Genomic DNA, 14,918 nt, shown 5'->3' with positions numbered 1-14,918 from the left:
TAATAAAAAATCATGAAATCAGTTAATTATTCATGTTATTAAAAACACATTTTAACTTCCTCTGAGTAGATTCTGGGATTAGGAAATTTATACTAATCTTCCTTTTTCTCTGTATTTATCCAAATAAATAGATACATGTTTGTCCTGACAAAGTTCTCATTTTTTAGGATGAAGAAGTAGTTCCAGCTTCATTTCTGGAAATTATGAAGTTGAACAAAACTGAATGGCCATACTTTGTGCCTGGAACTTTATGTGCAATTATCAATGGAGTTTCACAAGCTGCATTTGCAGTCATATTTTCAGAAATTATAGGGGTAAGTTTGAATAAAATATGCAAAATCTATAAAGCCCACAACATTTATTTCAAATAAAAACAAGTCTTAAACAATCGCTGCATAAGGAAGCTGAGGAATGGATGAAGCACTATTACAAAAATCTGAAGAATTATATGACATTTACAAAATCCTAAAAATCTTGCTACAACCTGAAATTTGCTTGTTATACCTATAATCATATGTAACACATGCTCGAATTTTATATGAATGCAAATGACTACCAAACATAGTTACTGAGAAAGATGGAAGTATTTTAGATTATTAGTTGATTAAAAAAAATGTTGTTTTAACTATTATTTTATAGATCTTTTCAGAAACTGACAAGAACGTTTTACGAGAAAAGAGCAACTTGTATTCAGTGCTGTTTTTAGTAATTGGGATCATTTCCTTTTTCACTTTCTTTTTTCAGGTATGTTTTATTATTTTAGCTTTATTATGATTGTTCATCATGTTTTAGAAACCAGATCTAAAATACACTGAAAATTTGTATCTTCTTAATACAATTTCTCCAATTCAAGCCAGAACCCCCATTTATAGGTCTAGATGTGCCTTGTGCTGAACTATATCTTTTTTGACCTAGACCTTTTCATATGTTAGAGACCTTCCAACCTATTCTGACCTCTTAACTTCAGAACTTCCTGTCTTCTTCACCAGTCAAACACATCTTGGCATGAAACTTTGGATTCTCTCTCTCTTTTTCCATTGCCACCTAACAGCCAGCCTCTCAAGTCTTTACACTATACTACTGCTTTCTCATTCTCAAGCCTTTCTGTTTGAATCTGTTATAATTTCAAATCTTCCAATCTCCTGCCTTAAGATCTCCAATTTTTTACTCCCCTAACCCCTTCCCCATTCAAGTCTTATCTTATGGGACCACGCCCCAAGATTCCCTGGCCCAGTTAATCAAGTAAACCCCATCATGCTGATATTCAGCTCTTCCTGCTAAAATACTAATGGTTGAACAGTTATACCTCATACCCTGCTCTCACTGATTTGCATAGCCATCTCAATTTCCTAAATAAAAGTTTTTTAACTTTTCTCTAATTCTTATATATATCTAACTGCTCCAGCAGTGCCATGGTAAAGTAGTAATCATACAAGAGCAAACTTTGGCGTTGTAATATTTTCATCTATAGTCTGGTTTATAGTTTCTGAATGTTTGTATAGTTTTATCCATTGAATGAGCCTACACAGTGAAATAATGAAGAGCACTTGGGACAGCAGCATAAACAATCTCTTGCAAAAACCACCTTGTTTATTTATGGAATTGTCTTGTTGCACATGCATTCAAGAAGGCCTTGAGTATAGAAGACTGAGTTGTAGATGGCTATGATAGGTTTGCTCAATTTATAAATGTTCATATAATATTTTAAATATGGGTGGGAAGAGTTTATTGAGATAGAACACTCCCAAATTAGTGAGAATGAAAAAAAATTGAAAAATTCTTCTAATTTCTTTATATAGCACCCATTCTCTGATGTTCTTTTGTGATTTTTTCTAAGAGGTCACATACCTGTGCAAATTTACTGACACAGCAAAGATAATGATCAAAGTTAACTGAAAAGTATTTGCTAATTGGAATATGCCATGGTAATTTTTCTTAGTATAACATAGTACACTTCCACCTGTGGTTTGTATTATAACAGTATTCAATTTCACAAAAGTAGATTCCAAACAATTAATATCTGTAATCACATAAAGGTCCTAGTGAGCTAAACAAAGCTAATTATAAACTCTGTTGTCATAGTAAAATGTAGGAAGAGTGTATCTTCCCAAAATTTTAACCAGTATATTTCCTTTTTAATCTTTTTAATTGATTTATATATGTGGCTACAAGTCATTATAAAACATCACTGATGTATTACTGCTGATTGCTATGTCAGGTTGTGTGAGGATCACAGGGAAGAAATCTTACTGTTGGAATCAATGGGCAATTTGCATTTGACTTCAGTGAATCCAGATTGCCTTATGATATCTTTAACCTAAAATGAACAGCCCAAAAGCCACTTGTTTAAATCTGACTTCAATCAACTCATACAAAAATGAAGTCAAAGGGGTGATTAATGATCTTTTACTTGAAGTGTGGCGGTGAAGCAGTGCTGGGAAATAACACTATATTCTACATATGTTTTTGATAAATACTATTTGAATGTTGTACAGTGAACCTATTAGAATTTATGAATATTAAGCCTGGTTTTATATTTGCTTAGTGCAGTCGGGAATGCAGTATTTTGTACTTTGACAATGTAGAGGCAATGTATCTAAAATATTTATTGAATAAGCACAAACAATGTAACAGTATGCTAAGCATTGTACCTTTTCTCAACTAGGGTTTCACATTTGGCAAAGCTGGAGAAATTCTTACAATGAGGCTTCGATTCATGGCATTTAAAGCAATGCTTAGGCAGGTAAAGAAAATAAATATTTTTATTTCTAGGGTTTTAAAACTAATTAATTGCATAGATATCATAAAATAACTGTATTCTACATTATTCTATCATGCTATGACTTGCCTACAGAGAATATTCTTTAAATCAGTCTAGAAACCAATTTGGTTAGTTACACGTGGTTAAGCAAAGTATCCTTAGAGGGAGGGTCTTAAATCAATGCAAGTAGAAGAGCTTTTTATGTACTCCTAGCAAGGACTTAGATTTACAGCCAAGTTACTATGGCCTGATAGGTTGATGTACACTAGCAATATCCCATTACATGTTCATTTGCCTGCTTTGCTTTCTTGGTGCACTTTCTCCCCTAAAGAAATAAAATGGCAATGCAGCTTATATTGTAACTCTTAGTTCAAATGTCTGATTTAAATTGTAATATGTACAGATATGTTTTTATTTATTTCTTGAAGGACTCCTTCAAAGAGTTCCTAAATCTACAATTGTTGTGTATTAATACAATAGTGAGATTGCATACTTAAATTTAAAGCCACTTTCAGTGAATTAAAATATAAATATTTCATAGTGGTTTCAAGTAACTAATGTAATTATCTAAATTGGCCTTAATCTTGCATGATTTCAGGATCGGTATTTTAGATTTTCAAATACATGATATAATATTTCTGGGGTTTTGTGTCTTGCACATAAAGCTACATGTAGACACAGAATTTGATTCATGTGAACATGACCATTTGCAGTGCGGACAAGAAGCTGTTGTAGTCTGGAAAACTATGATTTATAGACCAGCCTCACTGAAAAACTAATGAAAGAGCAATCTTACAGTTGAGGCTTGAGGTCACAAATGCCTGCATTGCATCACCAGGTTTTCATTCAATGCATATTACACATGAAAGTTTGAATCAGATATTTGGTCACATGGTGAATAAATTATAAACAGTGTACCTGACCCCAACAGTTGACTATGATCAGATAGACCAGTTTGGTTGGTTGGTTTGTCTCATAGCTTCCAAATAAGCCTCTTCAAAACAAGCAATGAACTGGGAGTTTTCATCCTGAGAATGCCATACATTAATTGACCCTCAAACAGCTTTGCAATTGTGAAGGAGTATGACTGAAGAGTCATCTTCTCCAAGCAGATGCAGTTTCTGCAGTAGTGGGAGAGGGTAAATTTTGGATCTGGGAATCCTCCAGACTACTCTCCTTCCTTCTCAGCAGTGACAGTGTACACATCAGGCTGTCCACAAGCATACACTTTTTTCTAGAAACATTGTCTGTGCAATGAAGGGATTAGACTAATTAAATATGCAGAAGAGATGCACTTCCAGATACATATTCTTCTGCCAATAAGCTCAGTTATATTAGGTAGATCTCAGTTTTACTTTGTGGTTTATACGAAATGTCCAAAGACTGGTCCTAAGAAAAATGTTTCTTATTGTAGGACATGAGCTGGTTTGATAATACTAAAAATAGCACTGGAGCATTAACTACAAGACTTGCTAATGATGCCTCACAAGTGAAAGGAGTAAGTAAGGTTTTACTTTGAATTTTCATATTTGGATTAGTATGCAATGAAGTTGCAGCTTGGGTTTGAGTGGCTGGCTAACAGTCTTCACTTCGACAAAATATTTTCCAAGTATATCTTTTTGTAAGTTTACTATTGTGCTGTATTGTAATCTTCATTACTAAACAAATTAACTGGGAATCTCTTTAGATAAAAGTCTTTTTAGAGAGATCTTATTTACCTAAAGATACACATCTAAATTTGATCAGTTTATAACCTGCTATTTTTTTGATTGTACAGATTCCTTACATGAAAAAGAAAAATAGACATAGTAGCAATAGACTTCCTCCTTGTTACTTTCTGGAGATTCTTTAGAAGTAATTTGTGGACCTTCAGGGGTCCCTAATATTAGTCTAAAGAGCACTTCATGTAATTATTTGTGTATGCTTAAGTAAATTTTTACTGCTACATGAAGTTATATGCTTTTTCACTGAACTGGGGAGTTCTGTAATATCTTTGGCCTTATTTCCATAGTAGAAGTTAAATATTTAAATTTATTCTTCATTGGGTGATGACTTCTAAAGCTAGCTGCATGATCTACAAAATCTGGCAGGTCTTAATATTTACCTGTAAATATAAATATGTGATATGGATAAAGCCTGTTCAGCTTCAGGAGCAGAATTTAGAAATTACAGTGCAAATTTAAGTAATCAGAATATGGAGAGAGAAGAATTAAATGTGATCTAGATGATTTTTTACACAATCATTTAAGAAACTCCCATTTTGAAATATAACAAAACTGAGCTAAGACTTTCTAAATAGTTGTCTTGAGAATCAGGAATATTATAGATGAAAATGCTTTCCTTATTTAAGATGCAATTTTTTGATAAAGTAAATTTAAGATTTACTTTAGCAAGAAGTCTGTTTTTTCTTCCTCCAGGCAACTGGTGTCAGATTGGCATTAATTGCCCAAAACGTTGCTAACCTGGGGACTGGAATTATTATATCACTAGTTTATGGCTGGCAGCTGACCCTGCTACTTTTAGCTGTCGTGCCAATCATTGCAGTGGCAGGAATGATTGAAATGAAGATGTTGGCTGGGCATACTAAAAAAGATAAAGAAGAGCTGGAAGCTGCAGGAAAGGTGGGTCTAGAGAAGTTTATTTCTGTAATGTATACAGTCATACTTACCAAAGCATTGTTGATGGATGTATTACTTTGAAATACAAGAGCATATCATAATACATAACTTCCAGAGACAGCTAAACTCTATGTAGTTACACTCATAGACCTACAGAGCATAACACTTCTTCAATAATAATTGAATATTACTAACCGATATTTATTCTGGGTAAACCCCCGAATGTTCTAAGCACTACTCAGGCATATTATTTTCTCCTTCCTGTTCTGATCATCTCTGTTTTCCTTATTTTGCAACCCTCCTCATTTTGGCATTCTCTTTTTTCTTTTCCGTCATCCCTTTTTGGCGTGTCATCTGTCTTACATATATTATACTGCTGGTTTTTTTCCTTCTCTTTCATCTTATTGATGTTTGCAGGGATAATATGTATATATCCACTGCTTTATGGGTCTGTTTGCCATTCCTTTATTTCCTGAGTGGAAAAACTGAAAACCGAGAAGGCTAGACTCTTGTTTAAGAAATTAGATGAAGGCATTTAATGTCAATTCATTCCAAAAACCCTTCTGGGACAGAACAACTATTTCATCACTTCCCAGATATTGCTCTCTTCAAAGTAAAATTTTCCTAAAATCCCTTCTTATGTCCCACTGTTTTTTAAAAGTTGTTGAGAAGAAAATAATTTATCTAAGGCCGTGCATATAAGGAATTGTATTAACCTTCAGATTTAGTGTTTAAATGTTTGTATCTGCATATTTGCTAGCAGTCTAATGTCCCTTTATTGTTATTAGAGATGCAATAGTCTCTGGGTGGTCTCTAGCTGCCATTTCAAAAGGATATGGGTTTACTCTATGCTTTATGTCATATCTGCTGTGCCTTACCCAAATACCTTGAGTATCCTAGAGCATCTCAAATGGCACAGGGTGGGCAGTTGAATTAGAGTCCTTCCCTCTCCAGTCAACGATCCTGCAGAAAGAGACTGGTAGGCACATAATGCATAGGCAACTGAACTGCTTTCTAGTTCTGTTGAATGGGTATCCATTGACTACACTGGTAGCTTAGACACCTAAATTCATATGTCTTAATCTGGATTTGATGCCTCCTCCACCTCCTGCCCTGTGACTCCTACCTACTAAATGGGTTTTATTTCCTTCTATTATGTCTGTAGATAAGCATTCTGAAAAACATCTTTGTCCCTCCAAGTCTACAGGGAATTGTGCGTAATGATCTTTCCATGGGCTTTTTCATACAAGCCAAAGGATGCATTTCCTTTCCTTTCAACTGACTACATTTCTTCTGCTTCTTCTTTATAATGACTGAGCATTTATTTCATATTGTTTTGTTGTAAGATACAACAGAAAAAAAGTTGACAATTATTGGAATAGGCACTAGAGCCTTTCCTAATGTGGCAGATTGTGAAGAATTAACACAAGTGTTACAAAAAAATGTGATTTTACCTAGACTACACTAGACTACAGGCATTTTATTCAATGACCGTTTTTAAAAAAAGCAGTTTTCTTCAATGACTATGGCGTTCTATTTGGAAAATCTGCTTTCTGCAAAAGGTTGCTGAAGCTACGTTACTAACAAAAAAAATGACTACTCCTTTGAGTATTGATGAGACAATATAACTAAGAAGAAAAAAATCTATTTAATTTCTTTGTAATCATTAACATTGTGTATTGCATTGAAATCAATGAATTAGTCAATTATGTGCAAATTTTCAAACAGTGGCACAAGCATTACTGAGGCTATAAGATAATTATATCCCTATATTTTAGAACAAAGATAACAGTACCACAGTTTAAAAATCTTTGGTAACAGTTCATGAAGAAAAATGCTTTCAGGTCTGTGATTTAGAGAATTTAGAAAACTAAGTAGTGTGGTGTGGAGGATATTTTTTTTTTTCTGTTTTAAACTGTAGGCATTTGAACTGTGTGGTGAATTGCCATAACTTTGGTGTCCTATATGAAAATTTACAGGGTCAATTTTCAGAACAGAATTTCATTCTGTTCATAGAATCAGATTCATAGAATATCTCATATTAGAAGCTCCAACTCCCTGCTTCTCACAGGACTACCTAAAACTTTTAAACCATATGACTAAGAGTGTCATCCAGACTCTCCTTGAACTCTGATAGGCTTGGTGTCACAACCACTTCCCTGGGGAGCCTGTTCCCGTGACCAACCACCAGTGTCCCCAGTGAAGAACATTTTCCTAACATCCAATATGAACTGATGCAGCTTCATTCCATTTCCTCATGCCCTATCACTGGTCACCAGAGAGAGGAGATCCTCTCTGGAGCTCTCTGGAGCACCTCCCCCTCCGCTGCCCCCCTTGAAAAAGTTGTGTACTGTGATGAGGTCACCCCTCAGCCTTCCTTTTTGCAAGATAAACAGAAAAAAAAATGGCCTAAGCTGCTCCTCATGGGTTCTGCCCTTGAGTCCTTTCACTGTCTTGGTCACTCTCCTCTGGACACACTCTAACAGCTTGATGTCCTTCTTATATTGAGGTGCCCAAAACCGCACATAGCACTCAAGGTGGGACCTCGCCATTGCAGTGTACAGTGGGACAATCACCTGCCTCGACTGCCTAGCTGTGCTGTTCTTGATGCACCCCAGGACATGGATGGCCTTTTGGCTGCCAGGGCAGACTGCTGACCCCTACTCCATTTGCCATCAACCCAAACCTCCAAATCTTTCTGTGGGGCTGCTCTATCTTATCCCCTAATTTTTATGTGTAACCAGGATTATCCTGTCTCAGGTGCAGAATGTGGCAATTGCTCTTGCTAAATTTCATATGGTTGGTAACTGCCCAGCTCTTTAGTCTATTCAAATCTCCCTGTAAGGCCTCTCTACCCTTGAGGGAGTCCACAACTCCTCCTAATTTAGTATCAGCACCAAACTTACTTAGTGTACATTTGACTCCTGCATCCAGATAATTTATAAAAACATTAAAGAGCACTGGCCCTAAAATTGAGCCTTGGTGAACCCATTAGTGGCTGGGTAACTCCATTTACTGTAACACTTTGAGCCCAACCCATCAGCCAATTGTTCACCCAGCATATTATGGACTTGTCTAGCTGTACACTGGAAATCCTGTCCAGAAGGATAGTGTAAGAGACAATGTCAAAAGCTTTGCTAAAATAAAAAAAAAAAAAAGCCCCACACATATACTGGCTTCCCTTGGTCAACTACATAGGTGACCTTGTCATAAAGGGAAGTCAAGTTAGTTAAACAGGACTTTCTCCTCATGAACCTATGCTAGCTATGACTAATGACTGCATTGTCTCTCAAGGGTTTTCAGTAACTCCCAGAATAACCTTCTCCATGATTTTACCAGGCACTGAAGTGAGACTAACAGGCCTGTTGTAGTACAATAACTTATTAAAAGTGCTTGTGCTTCTCCCTGAAGCTTCTCTGCTGCTTTTTGTGTAAGTGCTCAGTTCAGAAAGCTTAGTGCAGAACAAGGCCTTTGCTGAATTCTAGGAATGAGCTCAAAACAGAGGGGGTTCAAGGAACTAGCTTCAGAGAAGCACAGTGTTCCAAAACACTGGTTCTTAAAGAGCTTTAGGGAAAATATAAGCTATATAACACACCAAATGCAGTAATAGTGCTGTGTAAAATAGATGCATACCTATTCTATGCTTTCTAAAATTAAAATATAAAATAATATTAAGATTGAATTTTTGTAAGTTTTAAGATGTTAAAAAACATTGTCAGTCTCTTGGGAAAAAACCCCAAACCTCTCCCCAGCTTGATCCTTTGTACGCAAATGACTGAAGTCTAAAGAATCTGCAAGTGTGAAGAAGGTATTATTGATCAGATCAAATATTTACTGCAGAGATCTAAATTAGGCTTTAAACACAGAAGTAACTTTGACTTTTTTATTATAGCCCAAACTCAGTGGGCTGCAAGTTGAATGCTAAAGTGCTGTTTTTCTTCTTGAGTATCTTCTTCATAAATGTAACTGCTGTCTAACTGTTTTTCACTACTTATTTGGAGGACATTAAAGAGGTCTTCCCAGAAAATCCTAAGCATCATCAGAAAATCTACCTGTCATAAAAACAAAAGTGTGAAAAACTTACTTTTGGTATCAAAGGTTGATTATTTTGAGAACAATTACAATAAAATACAAAATTATTTTCTAGCAGAATCTTCTTATTACTTTAGGATAAAGAATTGCAACATAAATCTTAACTTTTGATTAAAATGTTTGTGTTCCTATTGCAGATTGCCACAGAAGCGATAGAAAATATTAGAACTGTTGTTAGTTTGACCCAAGAAAGAAAATTTGAGTCAATGTATGGAGATCATTTGCAGGTACCATACAGGTATAATAACAACAACTAAGCTAAAAAAAATCAGTACTTAAATAATAGAATAAATTACAAGCATTTACTTGAACAAACATGGATTTATTTGTTACTGTGTATGATTTAATGTGTAATTTAATAACTCAGAATTAATGTAAATATTTTGCATATTTTTATTAACAAATACAACCAACAGCCAACATTTTTGTTCTTTGATTTAATTAATTTTCTGTGATAATATGAGTATCTTCTATTGTGATGTCACTTACTTTGGAAAAATGTTAGTTTTAAGCAAGCTTCAGAAGTCAGCTAATCTGAACTCCCACCTGAAGTGTTTTATATATTGTTGAAAACTTTTAAAAATGTAAACCGAATATTTCATTAATCCCTTTTTCAAAATATGAATAAGATTGAAAACATTGGAATAATTATTTATTTGCGACTGAAAAAAAAAAGGAATAAAAATCTGCTTGGGCTAAATCAAAATTTAAAAAGTGAAAAACTAAAAAGATACTGTCGATTAGATTTTTATTTCCTCCAGAATGAAATGTTTCATTTCCAGACATCCATGAGAAAAGTAAAGGAAATGACAGCATATGTACATAGATATAATGGGAGACAAGTAGGGGTGCTGCTAATACATTCACCGTCATAGCTGAGTAGTTAGAGCACAGTGCAGGACATAAAAGATATTACTTAGGTTTTTTCTTAGGCTGCTGGGTTCTGAGTCCGTATGTCACAATGTGCAGAACAGCGCCTAACCATTCTCAAGGTGACATTGATGGGATTGCTCCAAGACTATCATCTTAATGTTGTTCTAGTATAAATAAGAATTTACCGCCCTATGGTCAATTTGTCTGGAAGAGGTAAGACACGGATTTTTCAGTTAATGTTTCAGTGCATGTTAAGCCACTGATTAGGCGATGAGATTCTATTTTATAAAAATTCAGCTTAGGCCTTCTGTTTTACTGGATTAATACACAAATCTGTCAGAAGTCACAACCACCTCTTAGTCAACAAAACCTGCACTTGTGAATCTGGCTTCTGTTTGTATTGGTTTGGGTTTTTTCCAGAACGAACCATACAGTTGTGACCTATGAATAGCATCAATATCATTAAAATATTTTCTTTCTTTTTTTCTGGTATCATTCATAGTTACAGAAAATTTTCTCTCTGCCTTGCTTTTAGTTATAGGCATAGTTTTATCATCCAAAATCTAATTTCTGCCTCATACTTGCAGGCTTAATCTTATCTGAGAGAGGAATTTTGACTGATTACATTGAAAAGAAACAGATTTTCAAGTATATAGTATTGAACTGGTTAATATCTTTGTTACTTGTTCAACATAAAATTGCGAGTAAAGAAAAAAAGATACAAAAATTTGGCTTTAGCTGCAGGTGAGCTAAGAGTTCTGCTCTTTTTTTTTCCCCTCTTAAGTGATCCAGTAGTACCATTTCACATGTGTTATTTACATCTTCAAAGTGGTAATCATGGACTGAACTGTGAAGTGTTTTAACACTCAAACTATGTGGCGGTAAGACAATAATTATACATAGCAGTCATCTTTTTCTGCACCCATATTCCAAGCTGTTCTTGGAAGTAAATAAAATTCTGGAAACAAAACTTTCTCTTCAACACAGTCTAATAGGAGACAAAGGATCATGTTATTTGAGTATAGTTCCCACCCATATCAGTATTATCTAAAGTCAATTAATCGGTTTTTGCATACCAGGACTTCAGTATGGTTGCACATTTTTATGAAAATATGCATCCTTTCTTACAGAAATTCTGTGAAGAAGGCACATATATTTGGATTTTGTTTTGCCCTTTCACAAGCAATGATGTTCTTTACCTATGCTGGCTGTTTCCGATTTGGTGCCTATCTAGTCACAAATGGACACATGGACTATAAAAGTGTATATTTGTAAGTATCTCTTTTGCAATATTTTTTCTGTCAGTCCAGACAATCATCTTTGTTTACTGCTGGAGATATCATTAATCCATTGAGTAAGCTATAAGAAAACAGGCAAATTCTTCTTCTGTAATTAAATATAATGAAAGCATATTACAAAGTAGATACTCTAGGTGACTACAGAATCTGAGCTGTTCAGATAGACCTGATTTTGAATTTCTTTTTCTGTATTTATTTGGGACCATTATGTTTTCCAGAGTTTGAAACAGTATCCTACTTATGCCACTTTGTTTATTCTCACAATCCTATTGTTCATGTAGCTGTGAGGTCCTCTGTATGTTCTGTAAAAAACATAGTTGTACCTGTTTATTGAAGCATAGTAATATTATAAAAATCTTTTTAAAGAATAGGTCATCAGCATCTTTGTTATTTCTGTGTCAGGTTTATTAATTGAAATTTGAAATCTTCTCTAAAATACATGTTAAATAATTGGAGAACAGGATTCCGTAAAGTAGACGCTGTTCACTAAAAGGGAAGGATAACTGAATTATTTTAGATGACATTCTGATAAGAAGCTTGTTCACTTCAATCAAGCAATTTTGTGTGGGAAATGAAAGTATGAACCATGAATGTAAGAACACTATGTAGAGCATTGCACATACCCATAGTCAGGTGGAGCATTTTATTTTTAATTTAGACAGGTACTGCAAATAAAACATGATTCTGATTTACAGTATTCTTAGAAAGTGTATCCATTTCAATCTGAAATTATACAAGGAATAGTACAATTATTTGTCTCTGAGGGCACTTTATATAGGCTTTTAAGGGCAGAAACTGTAGAAAAGTTAAAGGAGTAATTTTAAAATGATAGCTTATACTTAGCTTCTTAGTTTTATATTTTGGGTTTATAATCACTGTTTATCTGATCATTTGCCATAATACCTAAGAGCCCCTATCATAACCGAAGTCCCATTCTTCTATATCGTACATAAACTCGGAATAAATATAATTTGTAATTTAAAAGGCAATAGCTCAATACAGGCCCATGGAAACAAGGATGAAAAGAGTAAGATTCTACCAGTATGGATATCAGTGACCTCAATACCTAAGAAAGGCTGATCAATACAATTTCTTTTTGTTGGCAAGCTGATTAAAGGTAAATAACACAGCTCATTTTGACTGATATTAGATATTAGAAAGTGTCTGCATCCCAACTGCTAATTGAACATCTCTAGCCAGCTCAGTGAGTGCACTTCTAGTGGCTCAGTTAGATTGGGAAGGGATTATCTGACCAATACTGTGTGAGCCCTTCAAAGTTCTTCAAATGCAGAATAAAACAGATTAGTTTATAAAGCTGAAATGAAAATACATAAAAATAATAAATTAACTTATTTTACTTTGCCTTAACACAGGCTAAGAATTCTCATATGCCAATTTCCCCTTCTCAGTGATGAGTAAAATCTTATGTGGTGTGGCAGTAATTAATACCTGAGTACATCAGGTTCTTAAACCATTCTAATGTAGCCTGTAAAGATAATCTACATTCACCATAAACCAATAATAGCACAGTTTTCAGTCCTCTTTTTTGTGTTGTGAACCCTTCAGTTTCTTTCCAGCAGAGCTGCGATAGCAAATTAAATCTTTATTGTCACCTTATTACATGCTTGATTTCTTATTTTCATTGATGCCTTAAAAATTAATCACTAACTTTCAGAGGTCATTGAACTATAGAGAGGAAACCACAGCAGTGTTGGAACAGGATTAGAGTAACAATTTTACCATCCATTCACCACTTTCCTCCTAGCCCCAGCTGAGACTTAATACACTTAACCAGTATTAATAACTAAAGAAATTAGTGCTAATAATTAACGAAAACATTGAATTTGGAATGGAGGCTTGTTTATCTCGCGTCATTAAAAGAGAATAAAAAGACATTTCTGGAGCTAAATGAGTAATTAAAGCAGTAATAGTTAGTTACTATTTTATTCTTTATAAATGTAACCCTCTTTTTTCTCTGAGTAAAAGAAAAAGTTGACTGGAGTCCCATTTCCATTGACTTTTTCTTCATTTTCTCTTTATTGATTCTTTTTTTCCCCCGATTTCTTTTTATAGAGTGTTTTCAGCTGTTGTATTTGGTGCAATGGCATTAGGACAAAGCAGCTCTTTTGCTCCCGATTATGCCAAAGCAAAGGTATCAGCAGCCCACTTGTTTCTGCTGTTCGAAAGAGTACCCTCAATAGATAGTTACAGCGAGGAAGGAGAGAAGCCTGTAAGTAAGCCAAGTGTAATGGGTGATATTATTTATTGCCGATATGGACAGTATTCTTCTCACTCACTTCAAACTGATTTTTCTTCTCCTTTTGCTTACTTCCTTATCTCCATGTATTCTCAGCACTTTACCTAAACACAATATGGACTACATTCTCTATTGTGAGTCCAGCTTTTGCCTATGCTGCCTAAAGGTTATTTGTGTCAAAGATCTGGTTAAGGTGCAACTTGTGTGGAATCCAACTAGGAGAATCATGAGCATTTTCAAAGTAGTTCAGTGCTGTACTTGGATTTTATAGCTTCACAAAGATTCTGATCACTGGGTTGAAGTCAGCATTCCCAAAAATAAAAAACTGTTGATTTCAGTGAGCGGGGCGGAGGGAGGGAAGGACTTCTGCAATTCTGTTTGAATCCCCTGTCAAATCATCTTAAAGATGTACCAGTGACATTATTTCAATTGTAGGAAACGTTTGGAGGAAGCGTAATGATCAAAGATGTGGCATTTAACTACCCAAACCGACCAAGTGTCAAAATCCTCCAAGGTTTGAATCTAAAAGTAGAAAAGGGACAAACTCTGGCTCTTGTTGGCAGCAGTGGCTGTGGAAAGAGCACTGTAATTCAGCTGCTTGAGAGATTTTATGATCCACTTAATGGAGAAATGGTAAGTATTTTTGAAAGAACATGTCAACATGCTAAGCGAGGGCGTGCTTATGTGGTTTGATGTGATAAAGTATAATAGATATGCCTAGTTTTATTTTTAACATATTTTTAATGTTAAAGACAAACAGTGGCTTATCAGAGCTCTTTATTTAAATGTGATGAATAATATAATGGGAAAAGGCCCTGTTTCTCACATTATAATGAATTAATGAAACAAAATCTGCATGGTAAAAATATGCCTGATGCACAGCCTAATGATGGCTTTGGGTTCAGAGCGGATTTCCTTAGGTTTTTATGTTAAGAACACTTCAGAAGTTATTAAATATATGTATCTACATCTGTATAATGCAGTAGTAGAATTTGCCATCTTTTCTTTCCTAAAACAGT

The 14,918-nt window shown here is 34.7% G+C and overlaps 1 protein-coding gene across 6 annotated transcripts in view; it reads left to right on the top strand.

The window, feature by feature from the left end:
- The window catches only part of ABCB1 (ATP binding cassette subfamily B member 1), a 54,891-nt gene that overhangs the window by 33,590 nt on the left and 6,383 nt on the right, over positions 1 to 14,918 (top strand). For 5 of the 6 annotated variants that reach the window (XM_030496981.1, XM_030496961.1, XM_030496950.1 and 2 more), the window contains 9 exons: positions 168 to 314; positions 640 to 744; positions 2,666 to 2,743; positions 4,176 to 4,259; positions 5,179 to 5,382; positions 9,609 to 9,709; positions 11,475 to 11,615; positions 13,716 to 13,872; positions 14,335 to 14,532. In XM_030496981.1, coding sequence (XP_030352841.1) covers positions 168 to 314; positions 640 to 744; positions 2,666 to 2,743; positions 4,176 to 4,259; positions 5,179 to 5,382; positions 9,609 to 9,709; positions 11,475 to 11,615; positions 13,716 to 13,872; positions 14,335 to 14,532 — 1,215 coding nt within the window. Of the gene's footprint in view, positions 1 to 167; positions 315 to 639; positions 745 to 2,665; positions 2,744 to 4,175; positions 4,260 to 5,178; positions 5,383 to 5,879; positions 5,993 to 9,608; positions 9,710 to 11,474; positions 11,616 to 13,715; positions 13,873 to 14,334; positions 14,533 to 14,918 lie in introns of those variants that run through there. The other variant, XM_030496989.1, reaches the window with a different exon arrangement.

This window comes from Strigops habroptila, chromosome 1 (genome assembly GCF_004027225.2).
Source record: "Strigops habroptila isolate Jane chromosome 1, bStrHab1.2.pri, whole genome shotgun sequence".
Taxonomy (NCBI): domain Eukaryota; kingdom Metazoa; phylum Chordata; class Aves; order Psittaciformes; family Psittacidae; genus Strigops; species Strigops habroptila.
The sequence above is the reverse complement of the archived record's forward strand: the minus strand, read 5'-3'. Positions and strand labels throughout refer to the sequence as shown.